At 38.4% G+C, this 17,573-nt stretch overlaps 1 protein-coding gene across 1 annotated transcript in view; it reads left to right on the forward strand.

Annotated features, from left to right (window-relative positions):
* The window catches only part of MYO9A (myosin IXA), a 302,278-nt gene that overhangs the window by 173,773 nt on the left and 110,932 nt on the right, over window positions 1–17,573 (forward strand). Inside the window, exons 12-13 of the mRNA XM_043982938.1 lie at window positions 2,680–2,801; window positions 14,546–14,687. Of these exons, the coding sequence (XP_043838873.1) occupies window positions 2,680–2,801; window positions 14,546–14,687 (264 nt within the window). The remainder of the gene's footprint in view (window positions 1–2,679; window positions 2,802–14,545; window positions 14,688–17,573) is intronic.

The following is a 17,573-nucleotide window of genomic DNA, read 5'->3' on the forward strand; positions in this document are numbered from 1 at the left end:
GCCAGGGAACGGAATTACTATGGGTATGGGATAGGACATCATGCAGAGTATGAGCGTGGAAGGTAGTGTTGTATAAGGCTGCATATCATTCCATTAAAGTCAGTATCCAGCTGCAGCCAATTTTTTTTGGGGGGGGGGGGGAGGGCGGCGGCGGCGGGCGGGCCCAAGTCACTTGAGACAGACATAGCTAGTGAACTGTAAATTGCCTGTGTGAAAGGAGGCTAAGATGATCCAAACTCCAGCCCCCAAGGGAAATGATAACGACAGAGGAAAGGATTAGAGGATTATCAGTGGGGAAAATAAGGGGCAGAAACTGAAATTACCAAAAATTCTCTAAAGGAAGAAAACTGAGACTGTTACAAAATGAGAAGGTGCATGTAAGGGGACAGGCAAGTATATAGGAATATGTGATGTGTCTTGATTAAATAGAGGGCTAGCAAGGATGGGAAGGTGTTCCCTGTAGTTTCTCAGAAAGATAAGAACTTGCAGATGAATAGATGAGAAGGATAGGAGAAGGAAAAAAGATGGAGATGGTGTGCTGTTGGAAGGAAGTTCCACTGATGGATGTTCTTATAGGTGAAGAAAGTTGTTCTCTGAAGGGAAATGGGAACCATACGCTGGCTGTTGTCTCTGGGGATTTGGTGCTAGATAAGACATGATTTTTTGTCTTGTTTAGAGATGGGAAATTCCTTGGCCCAACTAATGCCTAAGAGAGTAGGAGGTCATGGACCAAAGGAGTATATTTACCCTTCCTCCTATCCCTGTGAATGTGGAGAGAGGGAGGGAAGAGTTGAAAAATGTAGAATAGTTTGCTCACAAACTCAGCCAACACTTAGTAGTGCCTGGCATATAGTCACTAATTATTAAATGGTCATTTGGGGGCAGGTGGGTGGTGCAGTGGATAGAGCACCTAACCTGGAGCCAGGAAGACTTATCTCCCTGAATTCAGATGTGGCCTCAGACATGTGCTATGATCCTGGGCAAGTCAGTTAACCCTGTTTGTCTCAGTTTCCTCATCTGTAAAATGAGCTAGAGAAAGAAGTGACATGCCACTCTAGTATCTTTGCCAAGAAAACCCTAAATGGGGTCATGAAGAGTCAGACACAAATGAAACAACCGAATAACAAATTGATTGACAATAAAATTAGCTGATAAAGGACATAGTGGAAGCAAGACAGGGAGAAAGAGACTTAGAGATAGTAATTGTAAACAAATACTAAGGAGGTACAAGGGATAACAAGTTTGAAGAAAGTAGGAATTTCATGTGATCACCTGGAGATTCCTGTTGTCAGTAGGGTACAGGCAGTTCAGAATAGAGAGTTTTGTTATTGAAGGAGGACATGGGAGACATTATCCAAGGTAGCAGAAAGAAGTACAGTATGTACATAGCAAGAGAAAATAAATCCTTGTTAATTGCCCGGGGGTGGGGGGGGCATATTAAGACCAGAATTTATAAGCTTCAGACTTCCAATTTAAACATTAGTTTCACATTGGGGTGGCTAGGTGGCACAGTGGATAGAGCACTGGCCCTGAAGTTGGGAGGATCTAAATTCAAATGTGACCTCAGACACTCACTAGCTATGTGATCCTGGGCAAGTCACTTAACTCCAATTACTTTAAATATCCAAGGCTATCTCCAGTTGGCCTGATAATATATCCCGCCACTATACCCAGATGGTTCCAGAGGAGAAAATGAGACCAGTGACTGCACAGCCCTTCCTTTCTTAAATCCAGTCCATTGCAAGTCAAGACATCTGTCATGTTCCTCTTTGAGAATGAAAGACAAACAACAACAATAGTTTCACATTATGTTCCTCTGAAAATTTTTCTATCTAGTGACTTTATCCATAACTTCAAGTTGCATACAGGAAGATGTAAACTTACTTTCAGATGCTCAGCACTCAAAAAAGGCACGTCCTAGCTTATTGAGATTTTGAATAGTTGTTGGGACTCGGCCAGTAAGGGAATTCTCTTAAATCTTAGTACTAGTCCTATGTTATGCCTTTCTACTTTTTGAATCCTTTTTGTTTGTTCTTTTCTTGAAACCTAAGCTGTTTTATTTGCTGTAACACTGATTTATTTGAATTATTTACCTTTCTTGCATCCTTCATCTCTAGTGATGATGGTTACTTTATTGCTAAATTGACAGTTTTTATGTTTGGATTTTTTCATTTATTTATTTATTTATTTTTTAGTGAGGCAATTGGGGTTAAGTGACTTGCCTAGGGTCACACAGCTAGTAAGTGTTAAGTGTCTGAGGCCAGATTTGAACTGACTCCAGGGCCAGTGCTCTATCCACTGCGCCACCTAGCTGCCCCAACAGTTTTTATGAATACAAAACAGTATGTTGGTCTTTCACCTTTCACTTTGCATTGTGAATTTTCATATGTAGAAAAGCAAAAGACAAAAAAGCTAGCCCAACTATAGCTTAGTCAGGATTCTTCCTGAAAACTCTTCCAACTAAGATTTTGTCAGCTCTGTTCTGTTAGGTTTGTCCTGACAGAGATTTCTAAATACTGCTCAATCAAACAGGTTTTCATTGGTAGAGCTCCTGCCAGTTCATATCTAGATTTGTACATAGACTTGCTAAAGATTTCCTAACATACTTAATTCTTCCAGTATAATATCTTCAGCTCATGCAAGACATTTAAATTTTTTCTTATCATTTTGCTTTTCTAGGAGGAATATAGAACTGAAGGTATCAGCTGGCACAATATAGACTATATTGATAATAGTGGCTGCATAAATCTCATTAGCAAGAAACCAACAGGACTCCTCCACCTGCTCGATGAAGAAAGCAAGTGAGTGTGATACAGGTTAAAATGCTTTGTTGATCACCTGGTTCTTTTTTACTAACTCCCAAACCTCATACACTGTAAGTAAGTAGGCTGCTACTTACATGCACTTTCTCTTCCTTTCCTTTCCTTTCCTTTCCTTTCCTTTCCTTTCCTTTCCTTTCCTTTCCTTTCCTTTCCTTTCCTTTCCTTTCCTTTCCTTTCCTTTCCTTTCCTTTCCTTTCCTTTCCTTTCCTTTCCTTTCCTTTCCTTTCCTTTCCTTTCCTTTCCTTTCCTTTCCTTTCCTTTCCTTTCTTTTCCTTTCCTTTCCTTTCCTTTCCTTTCCTTTCCTTTCCTTTCCTTTCCTGTCCTGTCCTGTCCTGTCCTGTCCTGTCCTGTCCTGTCCTGTCCTGTCCTGTCCTGTCCTGTCCAGCAATGAGGGTTAAATGACTTGCCCAGGGTCACACAGCTAGTAAGTGTCAAGTGTCTGGGGCCGGATTTGAACTCTGGTTCTCCTGAATCCAGAGCCGGTGTTGTATCCACTACACCACCTAGCTGCCTCCTTACATGCATTTTCAATTCTGAAATTAGGAGATGAGATAAAAAAGACTCTTTGAGACTAGATCATTGAGTTCTGTGTTATTAAAGATAAAAAACAAAGTTATCTTCCTTCTCCCCCTAGCTTATAAAGTCTTCAATTTTTCGTAAGACATTATACATATTTAGGATACATGTTTGCCAACCTGAGCATCTCTACAGCATCTAAGGAGTAGTTTGAATGATTTTGGTATGTCTATATTCATTAATTATAGTCTAATAAGAACTCTGGTTCTAAAAGTCAGAAGGCTTGAGCTCAGTTTTACTTATTGCATGACCTTGGACAGATTATGTATTATGTATGCTTCATCTTCCTTATTTGTAAAATGAGGATATAATTTTAAATAGTGTTAAGGTCCCTTTCCAACTCTGAAATCCTATAATCCTCTGGAACCAGATTTAGGAATAGGTTTTTTTTAAAGTTATTAATATTTTAACTTGCCCACAGTTGTCACGTTGCTCACCCTATGAGAAAATTTTGTGAATTCAAGATCACCTATATATTTATATATCTTAGAGACCTTCCTGACACTTTTGTAAGTATATCTTCCCCAACTGCATGTAATGTGTCAAAAAGAAGGTTATTGGAAGAAGAACCAGGTGTGCCACTTTTCAATAATTTTTAGGTTTACACTAGAGGTCATTTGTAATTAATATTGTTTATGAAACAAGTATTTTGATCTGTAGGGGAAATCTCTTTATTATATGCATTGAGGCAGAGTTTATATTTCATCTTCATTCTGTTACTAGTTTTTTAGATTACTGCAAATAGTAATTCTTAAAATTTTAGGGAATACTTTGAAGCTCTTTTTTGTCAAAACATTCTCACAGTTCTAGGTAAATTCAGTTGTGCTCTGTTTCTGGTAATTATATATCTATAGCTATATAAGGGTACCTATGTCTCAACAGGAATTTGAAACATAGGCAGCTAAGTGGCATAGGGGATAAAGCATCGGCTCTGGATTCAGGAGGACTTCAGTTCAAATCTGGCCTCTGACACTTGACACTGACTAGCTATGTGACCCTGGGCAAGTCACTTAACCCTCACTGCCCCATAAAAAAAAAGAATTTGAAATATAATTTCATATTTTTATTAGGGGTGTGGGTAGGTGGGTATCTGTCTGAGATTCATTCACAGAAAGGACAGACCAAATGTCATTCCTTCAACTGAGTGGTAAAATTTCAAATTATGTATTAGGGAGATATAAAATATCACCACCAGATGTCATAACAACTGATTTTCTGGTTATAATTTCATATTATTATGTTAACAAGCCACTATATTATATTCATATGTATTCAGGAGTATGTGCTATCAGAAATTATGGACAGTCCAGGATTACCCTTGCAGCCATAGTTACACTAGCATCCAGAAAAATTCAGAAGTTACTGTAGTATAATAATAATAATATACTCAGAAGAAGATATCTAGCCCCTTTGATAGATTTCTGCAGAAGGTTCATAGGAGGATCTGGATAAGAACTACCCAGTTTGTGAAGACAAAAATGGATAATCATCTAGAATAATGAAGGGAGAAGCACAAATGAGGCCATGACATTTATGAATAATTTATATCAATTAAATTAGTATTTTTTAAAAATGTAAAGCCAATAAAAGGGTTCACACGAGGTACTTAATGTTTGTAACTTCTGCTTTAAATTATATTGTTTCATTTGCCTTATTAGAATATCTTTAGGATTTGTTTTAGGACTGTCGTGACATTTTTTCAGTTGAAGGATGGGATACCAATTTAGCAAATTAAGGTTTATTTTGTAAGATACTTCTTCCTTTAGGGAACTTACAGTTTTGTTAGAGAAAGACAACACAGTATACAGTAATTCATTGATTTGTATATTGGTGAAATATTTACTAAATCATGACATCTCAGGATTTCCATTTGCATTTGTAGTATGTAGCATAACTTAGCCTTCCCTTACACTATTGTTGCATATGTATCACTCTTTTTCTAGATATATTGTAACTTTTGGAGAGTACAAGTTTTATGAATCTTTCAGGTCCTTGCCAGTGCTTAGCACAGGGTACAGCATAAAACAGAAACTCAGTAGGTCCTTTTAAATTTCTAGATATAGCCTTTAAGTAACAAGATAGAACAGTAGTTGAATAAGTGCTATTCCTACTAAAATAGAGTTATAGTGGTGATGTGAAAGGCTAAGGGACCCCCAAAAAACAAAGATAAAGACAATGGAAAAAAACAGAAGATCTTCCGTTGTGTCCAAAATTGAACAAAAAGATATCTAGAAACCAGTATAGGCAGAGAGAAGAGTTGCACAAAGGAAGCCAAAGAGAATTATTGTAAATATGCTAGAAGCCAGTAAAGCCAGTTAAAGAAGACCTGCCAGTGCAGCCTTCCTCAAATGGTCCTATAGCCAACTAGCACACTCCAGCCACTAGAAGCACGGTTAATCATAGAACTTGTGAGAAAATTGTTAATGATAGGGTGTTTGGGTCCGTCTCTCTCTCTCTCTCTCTCTCTCTCTCTCTCTCTCTCTCTCTCTCTCTCTCTCACACACACACACACACACACACACACACACACACACACACACACACACACACACACACACACACGTTTTGCTTGGCCAGCCCAGAGTCAGGAGAATTTCAGAGGAAATGTAGAAAGACCTTCCTAACTAGCTAAAGAAGGTTAACTAACTTAAGACAACCTTAACTTAAGTCATGTCAAATTAGCTTGGATCAAGGTAGAGTGACCCACCTGTACCTGAGACAGGTTAAAAACCCTGCAGAGGGGTCTCTCGCTCTCTTGGCACTCTCTTCCCTCTCCCATGATGCACTCGCTCGCTCTCACTCTCTCTCCCTCTCTTGCTCTCTCTCTCTCTCACCCCTCTATCCTAGTTATGTTTCTGAGCCATGTGCTCTATCTCTTTACAATATACTTTAATAAATGCTTAATGCCCCCAAACTGGTGCAGTAGCCTCTAATTCCTGTGTAAAAATCATGTTATAAATCCCAGCTAAATTCCCTAACAGTTGGGACAGTTATAGGGGAACTCATAATTTTTATTTGCCACAAACTGGAGCCAGGTCCAGTTGGTCAGTGCGTAAGGAAATGGTGCTTAGTGGTTCACTCCTTGAACCACAGGGAGCCACAAGAGATTAGGACAACTCAGTACTTGAGCAGCAGTGCCAGGGAAGCCTAAAAAAATGGTCTGCAACAGCTGTCTAAAGGTACCTATGACCATTCCCCAGGATCCACATGATTAAAACTTCTCATAATAATAAGATGTTTCTATTTCTGATATAGTAAATGTTTATAGGAACAACTCAGTAAGCAAATTCTTTTCAAGATCCTTGGTAGTTTTTAAGGGTGTAGTGGTCTTTAGATCAAAAAGTTTGACCTACCCAGTTCATCCTAGAGTACTGGAGGGACTGAGCTGAATCCCAAATCCTAATCCAAGAATAAATATGAATAAACAGAAGACAACAAACTGAATGAAGTAATCCAATGTGGTAAAAGTATCCAAGAGGGAAACTAAGAGAAAGAGAATAAGACCATAACAAATAACATTAAGTTCATCTTCAGCTATTTGAATTACAAGCTTTTTTTTTTTGTCTCATTTTTCTTCCAATTTTTTACTAATTCTGACCTTTGCCCTAATAAGCATGTGGTTTTACTGTACTTAGCCAGGTGATTCCTGCATCAAAACAAGTCTTTTCCTGTCTGTTAATATACAACAAGTTTACCTTATGTTATTTGCTGCTCACCATGTCCAGACTTGCTCATTCTTTATTGTCTCTCTCGTCCTTTCCATTACAAATCTCTCTATCTTCCTATTTCCCACTTTTGCAGTGAAATAGCTGAATATCAAATTGGAGGTCAGGTGCCCTTTTTAGTTCTTAATAGAAATAAATAAAGCAGAATTATTTTTAATGATGATCTGTTTCTAAATATCATGAACAGTGTGATATTAGATGACTAAGTATCCCATGAAATGGTTTATCTTGATATTTTGGGGTATATAATAAAACCAATTCCTCTACATCCTTTATTTGCTTTTCCAAGGAGTATCTGAGTCATATTTCTATTGAAGTGCACCTTTGTTCTTCTGGTTTCTTTTATAATAAGAATATCAACATTGATGGGATTCATTCCTCCAATACTTAGTCTCAGTACTTGATCCTTGAACATTTAGATTAATAACCAAGTTAAAGTTTATAGAAGGTATAAAAACAGTGGTTCTTACATAGGGCTAAAGATGTTTTGGTATTTTACTTCGTTTTATTTATTGCCATTACCAATGACTTCATCACTAAGTAACTGCCCTGTTAGTGATGAGTCTTTCTGTACTTTGACTGGTCCTCAAAAAATAAACTGTTACTATTGCCAAGACAGCCTATGAAGCCTTTTCACCATGATAAATCCTATCAAGAGTTCATAAAAAACCAGGGTCAACTGCATATGAGTAGGATTTAGTGGAGTACTTAAGTGAAGAACTTGGGACCTCTTTTGCATCTTAAAGGAAGAGCAATCGGTATTTTTCCAATACTTTGTCTCTTTATTTTCATAAACAGTGCTTCTAGTTGTATTTGTATAATGTGTGTATCGTGGTAAGTAGGTGCCCAAGTATTTTAGATATTCTGTAGGGGTGTTTTTTGTTTTTTAGTGAGGCAATTGGGGTTAAGTGACTTGCCCAGGGTCACACAGATAGGAAGTGTTAAGTGTCTGAGGCGGGATTTGAACTCAGGTACGCCTGACTCCAGAGCCAGTGCTCTATCCACTGTGCCACCTGGCTTCCCCCTTCTTTAGTTATTTTAAAGGGAATTTGTCTTTATGCCTCTTCCTGTCAGGTTTTTATTGGTGCTAATGATTTGTGTGGATTAATTTTATATCCTGTAAGTTTGCTTATTAATTCAGTTAACTTTAATTGACTTGTTAAGATTCAGTCAATAAATGTTTATTAAGCTCCTACTATGTGCTAGGCATTGTGCTAAATACTGTGGATACACATAAGAGAAAGAAAGACAGTCCCTGCCCTCAAGACCTTGTAATGTAACTAGGGAAAACATTATACAAAAGGAAGCTGAAAAGGGTAGATTCCATTTGGGGCTACCCAGCTGAAAGCATGAAACCAAGCAAGCCTCTGCTGGAAAATGAAGCCTTAGCCAGAAAGTTCTGAGTCCTCCATAAAGGAAGGCTTCAAGGGTTATTATTCTACCCTCCCTTTAGAGGGAAGAGACAGCAGAGGGTGCTGAGAAACTGCTGCATGTCAAAGCTGAGTCAATGGCTTGATGGTAAGATTCAAAGGTTGAACTAATCCTAGAGAGGCCTGAGCCAAGCAGAGCTGTGAAAGGTGAAGTATACCACCCTATCATCAACAAAAGTGATAGTTTTGTTTATTATTTACCATATTTCCTCAGTTTCTTTTTCTTGTTTTATTGCTATAGCCAGTGTTTCTGATGCTTTGTCAAAATATTTGACAAGTGCTGGGGAAATGATATAGCAGTGTAGGTAAAATTACTTTAGACCAACACCTCACACCTTATCCCAAAATAAGCTGCAAATGGACAAGTAATCCAGATATAAAAGATCACATCAAAAACAAATTTTTAAAGCATGGGAAAAATTACATGCTAGATCTATGGATAGAATAAGGTTCATGTCCAAGCAAGGGATAGAGAGGATCACAAAAGATCAAATGGGAAATTTCGTTTACATAAAATTAAAAAGTTTTTGCACAAGCAAACCCCATAAAGCTAAGACTAAAAGGGAGACAATTAACTAGGGAAACAAATCTTTGCAACCAGTTCCTCTCATAAAGGTCTCATTTCCAAGCTATATAAGGAACTGATTTTTATGTGTGTGTGTGTGTGTGTGTGTGTGTGTGTATGTATGTATGTATGTATGTATGATAGTTGTTCCCTATTTCATTAATGACCCAAGGATATCAACATGGTGTTCTCAAGAGGAGGTACCCAGGCCATTTAGAGCTATATGAAAAAAAATGTTCCGAATAATGACAAATTAGAGAAATTCAAATAAGTGTTGAAGGCTTGGGGAGGGGGAGGTAGGGAGGAAGGCACATTAATGCACTATTGGTGGACCCATGAATGGATACAGCCATTATTGAAAAAATTTGGAATTACACACCAAAAATTCTAAACAGTACATGTTCTTTGACTCAGTTATACCACTGGTATACCCACTCCCAAAAGAGATAAAAGAGTGACTCATAGAAAGACTTATATGAACTCATGCAAAGTGAAGTTGGAGATCCAGAAGAGTAATTTACACTATAGCCACAATATTATAAAAGCAATTTTGAAGAGTTTTATAAACTGAGAAAGAATGAAGTGAGTAGTCCAACCAGAAGAACCATTCATACAATAGCATCATAAAAACAAACCAAAAAAAGCTTTTAAAAATATAAGAATTATGATCAGTCATCATCCATGATTCCAAAAGACCAATGATAAAAAATGCCATCCGCCTCTTCTGAGAAGTAATGAACTTAGGGTACAGAAGGAGACAGATATTTTTATATATGGCTAATGAGGGAATTTGTTTTCTTTACTATGAATCGTTTTTATAAAGAATTTGTTTTTTTCTTTTCTCTTTTTTTCAATTTGGTGGGGAGCTAGGAGGGAGAGAAAATATATTTCTCTTAATTTAAAAAGGGGGAGAGGGTGCTGCAGATATGTAATGTTGTATGCACATTCGGAGGATGTCATTATGTTGTTAGTTTTGCTTAATTTTTTATTTTATTTTAAAAGACCTGTCATAGAAAGAGTATAATCTCTAAATGTTTGTAATGTGAAAACAAAACATACCAATAAAATTTGAAAAAGCATGAGGCAGGGGCAAGGTAGGAGTATGTTTCAATTATGGAAAACTGACCAATGCAAAATCACTGAGACAAGAAATGGAGTGTTGCGAATGAAAAACAGAGAGGCCAGTTTGACTTGTTTTCAGAGTGTGGGAGGGTGAATTATGTTAAATGAGACCAGAAAGGTAAGTTGGAGCTGGGTTGCATAGAGCTTTTGAAGCTAAATAGATGAATTAAGATTTTGTTCTGGAGATAATAGGAAGCCCCTTGAGTTAGTTAATTAGCAAAGTCACATGATCAAATTTAGTTTTAAGGAAAATTACTTTGGTGCCTTTTGGTTATTTTGAACTAATGTGATGAGACACTTGAGGTATAATGATTAATCAGGAGACTTGCAATAATCTTGACAAGAGATGATGAGGGGCTGAACTAAGGAGAGAGAGAGAGAGAGGGAGAGGGAGAGAGAGAGAGAGTGTGTGTGTGTGTGTGTGTGTGTGTGTGTGTGTTTATGTGTACACGTTTGTATGTGTGTACATGCACCCAGGCGCACATGTGTGTGGAAAAGATTCAGAAATCTCTGACAGGTGTTATGAAAGCAGAAATGGCAAGATAGGTCAACTGATTGAATGTGTTGGTTTTGAGAGAGAGCAAGTAGTCAAGGATAATGCTAAGAACCTGGAATAACAGAAGGATGGTGATGTCTTAAGTATAAATAGGAAAATTTGGAAGGGGAAAGGTTTAAAAGAAATGATAAAGAATTCAGTTTTAGACGTGTTCAGTTTAAGATGTTTCCAAATATCCAGTTGGACTTATCTAATAGGCACTTGGTCATGAAGGACTGGAGTTCACCGAAGAGACTGTAACTAGATAGAAATCTGGGAATTATCTGCAAAGGGCTAATAGTTTAATCTACAGGAATTTATTGAGGTTATAGAAAGAGAAAGTAGTAGTCTGAAGAAACCTATATGCCATTTTCCAAAATGTTTTTAAATTCCCAAGGAGACTAATAATAATGAAATGCAGTTTTCAAAATATTTTTTAAAAATTCATAGATGCTTTGAAATCTGTCCACAAACCGTTTGAGGTATGGGGACATGGACCCCAGATTGAGAATCACTAGTATAGAAGAAGTAGAGAAGAGAGTGTCCCTCTTAAAGAACACTCACGATGAAGAGGATCGATGCAGATACTGAGCCAGCAAAGGAAGCTGGGAAGGAACGGTCAGACAGATAGCAGGCAAACTAGAGGAAAAGTAGTGTAACATTGTCCAATAGAGCAGACAGTACATGGAGGGTTAGTTTGGATCAAAAAAAACCAAACCATCGGATTTAACAAGTATGGAATCATTGATAATTTTGAAAAGAACAGTTATACTTGAAAAATAGAGTGCTGAGAAAAGGAGGCGAGATGGAGAATCATGGCTTGAAGGGAAGGTAGGGTCTATGGAGATTTTTAAAGGGAAAAGACCAACTGACCATAGAAGTTGGAGATTTGAGAGGGGTTGGAGATGATTGAGGAAGCACTCTGATGATGGAAGAGAAAAGATGGGAAGGGATATATGCAAAGGAGCTGGCCTGACAGTACATACCTGATTCAGAAATGACTCCCACATCAGTAATGAATCATTTCTTATCTTAAAATATAATCAGTTTCACCAAAACCATGGAACTCAAATTCCCCATGCCCATGGAGTATTTTCCCATGGTCTGCTGTATAAATGAGTTTAAAAATATAGTTAGACATGAGATATTGTGTTATTTTGGGTACACCGCTTTTAGGAGTTGAGATAACACTAACATCACATATTTGACCTTGAGACTGGGAATTTCTCTGTCAGAATAGACATCAACACAGACTATTACCATTTTGTAAATATGTGAAACCGGTCTTAATCATTCATTGCAATCAAGGGAACCAAAAGATTCTTAGAATCCGCCTAAATCATCAAAAAGGTGCTCTCTCCTAAGTAGAAAGCAACTCCTAAGAGTAGCACCAGTTTAAAATTTAATCTTGGTTTTAGAATCTAAGAGAAAAGAATGGTGGAAAATTATGAACTATATATCACCTTATAAAAACAGTGGAAAGCCATGTAGCAGAAAACAATGTTTCTGAAATCTTAGCCAGAGTCCTATTACTTACTAATCCAGATTATCCCAGTGTCATTTGAAGATGGAATTGTATGAGTGGTAGGAAAATGGGGGAGAAGGAGAAACTGAATATCTATGTAGTAAATTCTTTTCATCAGTGACATTTAGACGCTAAAATTGCAATCGCTAGGGTGCTTTGGGAGGAAGGAGAAATGTCACGAATGATAATAAAACGTGGAAGAAGCAGACTGAGTAAATGAAGTCTGAACCGAGGAGATTCATACTGTTGGTGATTAGAGGTCTCATTGAGTGCATCAAGAGACATATTTTCAAGATATCAGAAAGAGAGGATACCAAATCTTAGGGAAAAAATAAATCCAATGTTATTACCCAAGAAAATATTAAAACTACCAAGCCACATGATTACTTTTTCATTTTTGAAATATTTTTATGAACATAATCTATACACACCAAAGAAATCATTAGAATAAGAAGGGAAGAGAGAGGCTTTCCCAAATGATAATTGTATAGGAGTTCACGTTAATAGTCACATAACTGGGGGCAGCTAGATGGCGCAGTGGTTAAAGCAGCAGCCCTGGATTCAGGAGTACCTGAGTTCAAATCCAGCCTCAGACACTTGACACTTATTAGCTGTGTGACCCTGGGCAAGTCACTTAACCCCCATTGCCTGCAAAACCCCCCCCCCCCACACACACACACAAAAAGTCACATAACTGACTTATTAAAATGCCAAGAATATAAGATTCCACAGCACCTCTTAGTTTAATATAATAATAATTAAAAAAAATTCTGTAGAACAGAACACTGGTGTGTTTTTTGTTTTTTAGTGAGGCATTTGGGGTTAAGTGACTTGCCCAGGGTCACACAGCTAGTAAGTGTTAAGTGTCTGAGGCCGGATTTGAACTCAGGTACTCCTGACTTCAGGGCCAGTGCTTTATCCACTGCGCCACCTAGCCGCCCCTAGAACACTGTTTTGGTTTTTGGTTTTTGTTTTAGTGAGGCAATTGGGGTTAAGTGACTTGCCCAGGGTCACACAGCTAGTAAGTGTTAAGTGTCTGAGGCCGGATTTGAACTCAGGTACTCCTGACTTCAGGGCCAGTGCTTTATCCACTGCGCCACCTAGCCGCCCCTAGAACACTGTTTTGGTTTTTGGTTTTTGTTTTAGTGAGGCAATTGGGGTTAAGTGACTTGCCCAGGGTCACACAGCTAGTAAGTGTTAAGTGTCTGAAGCCGGATTTGAACTCAGGTCCTCCTGACTCCAGGGCCGGTGCTCTATCCACTGCGCCACCTAGCTGCCCCTAGAACACTCTTTTTAAGGCTTTATTTCAACAAGGTATTTCCCATATATAAAAATCAAAACAAAGTAGCAAAGATAAATTTATTCGGCTATCTTATTTGTATTAACCAGATCATAAAACAGATACATATATTCACCAGAGGCATTTGCACCCTTCATGGAAGATATGCAGCTCTGAGTTTAAAGGAGAGATTATCTATAGGTGATGTAGGCATCCTGATGCTCCCTTTTGTGGGCTGCATACTGTTTTCATCTAGCTTCACAGTATTTCAGAGCCTCAACAAGATGCTTAGTTTTTCTCAAGTGTTTGCCAGTTATCTAAGTGAGCCTAGAATTGAATAGCAGAAGGGAAGTAGTAGACTGCCTTTAGGAAGTTGCTCATTGCTTTTAATGACTTCAAACTACCTCCTAAAACAAAAAACCATCTTTTTAAGTCCTTTCATCTCTTCTTAGTAACAGTGTGATTCTGGGTAAATCACAATCTTCATTAACCATGTTTTCTTCCCATGTTTTTAAGGTCAGGGTAATACCATTTGTATATATACTTGAAAGGATCGTTGTGGGAGTCAAATAGGATCAAATAAGATGATGTCTATGATAATGATTTGTAAGATATCAAGTATTACAGCTACATGCTGCATTAGATAGAGCACCGGGCCTGGAGTCAGGAAGACCCATCTTCCTGAGTTCAAATCTAGCTTCAGGCACTTATTTGCTGTATGATCCTGGACAAGATACTTAACCCTGTTTGCTTCAGTTTCCTCATCTGGGAAATGAGCTGGAGATGGAAATAGCAAACCACTCCAGGATCTCTACCAAGAAAACTTCAAACGGCTCATAAATAGCTGGTAATGACTGAAAAACAACTAAGCAAAAAACACAACTTGCATGTGTAAGTAAGGTATCATCATAAAACTTTTAAATCCTGATTTAATAGCTGCTTTCAATCTTCTCTTTTTGTCTTCAGTTTTCCACAAGCTACAAACCAGACACTCTTGGACAAGTTTAAGCGCCAGCATGAAGGAAACTCTTATATTGAATTTCCAGCAGTGATGGAGCCTGCCTTTATCATAAAGCATTATGCTGGAAAAGTGAAATACGGCGTTAAGGTCAGTAATCAATTCATTGTTTGTACTTCTAGCTGACTCCTTAGTCATTATTTAGAAACACTTTTCAAAAGAATATGGCTGGGGAGCAGCTAGGTGGCGCAGTGGATAAAGCACTGGCCCTGGATTCAGGAGGACCTGAGTTCAAATCCGGCTTCAGACACTTGACACTTACTAGCTGTGTGACTCTGGGCAAGTCACTTAACCCCCAATTGCCCCGCCAAAAAAAAAAAAAAGTATGGCTGGAATCAATATGATGACATTTGATCACTAAACTTCTGTATTAATTCTCTTTGATTTTAGGTGCTTTTCACCTGTGTAGACAAAGCTGATATTGTCAGTCAGATCTCTTTTCTCCAGAAAAGTGCAAGAGGGGAGTTTGACACAAATGCTCCTTAAATACCAAGATGTCTTTCCTTTCCCACATTTTTTCCTGTATTTCTGCCTTTAGGAAATTGCTCATTGCTTTTAATGACTTCAAACTATCTCCTAAAACAAAAGCCCAATTTTTTTTAAGTCCTGAAGTGCAAGAGGGGAGTTTGACACAAATGCCCCTTAAATACCTTAAATACTGTCCCACTACCAGGTTTCCCTGAAATCCTGCATGTTCTCTGAGATCAGTCTCACACCCAGCATGTTAGGTCAAAAAAACCCCCCCACCAACAACAACCAAAAGAGAGAGGTTTGGTGAGTTAGTCTGACCAGTTTTTGGGTTTTTTTTTCTTGAAGTTAGTGACCCTGCTACCTCAGTCTACTTAAAGTTTGTAACTACTTTTAGAGAATTTTCAAAGGAGCAAGGTCATGGGTGCACTGATGTACTCATACTTATACACATTGTCTTCTCCTGGGTCTTCATGAGATGAATTCCCACCTTAAAAACATTTGGAAAAGAGCTAGCTGATTTCCACACCTTTTCAACAAAATGAAATGTCAACAAGTTTAAGATTGGTAAAGATCTGTAATAATTGGAGTGACACCACCTGCTGGAGAGTTACTGTAGGAAAGCTCCACCATGAGGAGAAGGCGTCTGAGGGCAAGCCGTGTGGTCAGTTCCTTGGCGTCAGGAAGTGACGTTTGCTTGTGGGTAATGTCTGTCAAAGCTACCAGCCAATTAGCTTGGAGATGTGTGTGCATGTGAATGGGATGTTTCCGGTTCCACAGGAGACTTGTGGGACAAAGAAGGGGTGAGACTCACTCTCTCACTCTCTTTCACGAGGACCTCGGGGGAGCGGAGCAGGAGATGCGGGCTCCCCGAGATAGATAGCAGAATCTAGGCCTTTTTCTCTCTCTCTCTCTTCACCAAAGTCTTATTCTCCTTAATAAATGCTTAAAAGTCTAAACTCTTGCTAAAGCTTATACTTTATTGGCGACCACTCATTAGATATTTTAGACATTATAGCTAGAATTTTAGCCCCTTACAGATCTCAAGGCTTATTCCTGCCTTTAAAATGAGCCAGGCCTCTGTATGTTGATTTTTCATAATTAAAAAATTTTTTTCCAAGTTTTCCATTGTGGAGAAGTGTGGATAGACTCCACATATACACCAGCCTTCAGTTGAAAGTAGAAAATGTTATATTAAGGGAAAGTGGCTGTGATATAGAAATAGAAGATAATACTACTGGGAATAAAACACATTGATGCACTCTGTGGGTTCAGGGGATATGTGTTTTTATGGTGAGTGGTTAATAAGCAGATTTGAATATGAAATCTATTTTGCCAGCCTTAATAAGGACAGTATGATATACATCATTTCAGCTTTTGGGGGGGATTGAGCATTCTACAGTCCGAGTATAATGATGACAATACACTAATCATCCAGTGTTGTTCATGTTAAAGGTATAAAAATTAGGCTTTATTTGTACTGATTGTATATTCAGCTACTACTCTAGCAGACACCTACTCTAGAGCCTGGCATGTTAGTAGGCTAAAGGGCTAACCTGCCCACCAGAGGAAATACTAACTACCTGATTTGGAAATGATGCTTAATGACTCAGCCATGAACCCACCTTAACAGTTTTTGTCACCTGGAGGAGAACTTAGTCTTTGAACAGCGCCACTGCCTTCATTATGATCAATGATAACAGAATTCTGTAATACTTTAGGGTTTGCAAAGTGTGCTCATCAGAAGGACACTGTGAAGTAAGTAGTGTATGTGTTACCCTCCCTTGCCAGACCTGGACCAAATTCAAACCCAGGGCCAGCTTGTGATCACTGGCCTGCCCCTTCTCTTTGCAGCCTCTCTTAGAGACCATGAGCTGCACAATGCCTCACAATCTCCATCTGCCGTAAAGTAGTATACCTATAGCTTTTTTGTTCTCTCTCTTTCCATGTACTAATCACTCACAAGGCATTTAGGAGAAAAATATCTTAAGGCTTCTCCTCCTGTTCTCATTCCATATCCCCTAACACTATCACACCTATGTCTGCCAACCTTTTCTGCTGTGCCCATTTCCATAGTGAACAAATTTCTTACATCAGCCCTCATTGATGCCTGGCTCTCCTTTGATGAAAACTAAGTCTTTGGCTATCTCCTCTAAGCAGTCAATAAACATTCATTAAGTGTTCACTGTGTGCAGGTACTGTGCTAGGTGATGGCAATGCAAAGAAAAGCACAGGTTATGCTTTCAAGAAACTCATGGGCTAATGGGGAAGAAACGTGGAAAAAACTATGTACAAACAAGCTACATACAGGATAAATTAAAAATAATCAATAGGATCAAGGGAAATTGGCTTTCTGTAGAAGGTGGGGTTTTAGCTGGGATTTGAAGGATGCTAAGAGACAGAAATGAAGAGAGCCAGTGAAAATGCCTTGAGTTGGGAAATGGAAATTCAACAAGGCTAGTGTCCTTGGTTCTCAGAATAGGCCGGGGTGGGGGGGAGAATAGTATA

The sequence above is a fragment of the Dromiciops gliroides genome, chromosome 2 (genome assembly GCF_019393635.1).
Source record: "Dromiciops gliroides isolate mDroGli1 chromosome 2, mDroGli1.pri, whole genome shotgun sequence".
Taxonomy (NCBI): Eukaryota; Metazoa; Chordata; class Mammalia; order Microbiotheria; family Microbiotheriidae; genus Dromiciops; species Dromiciops gliroides.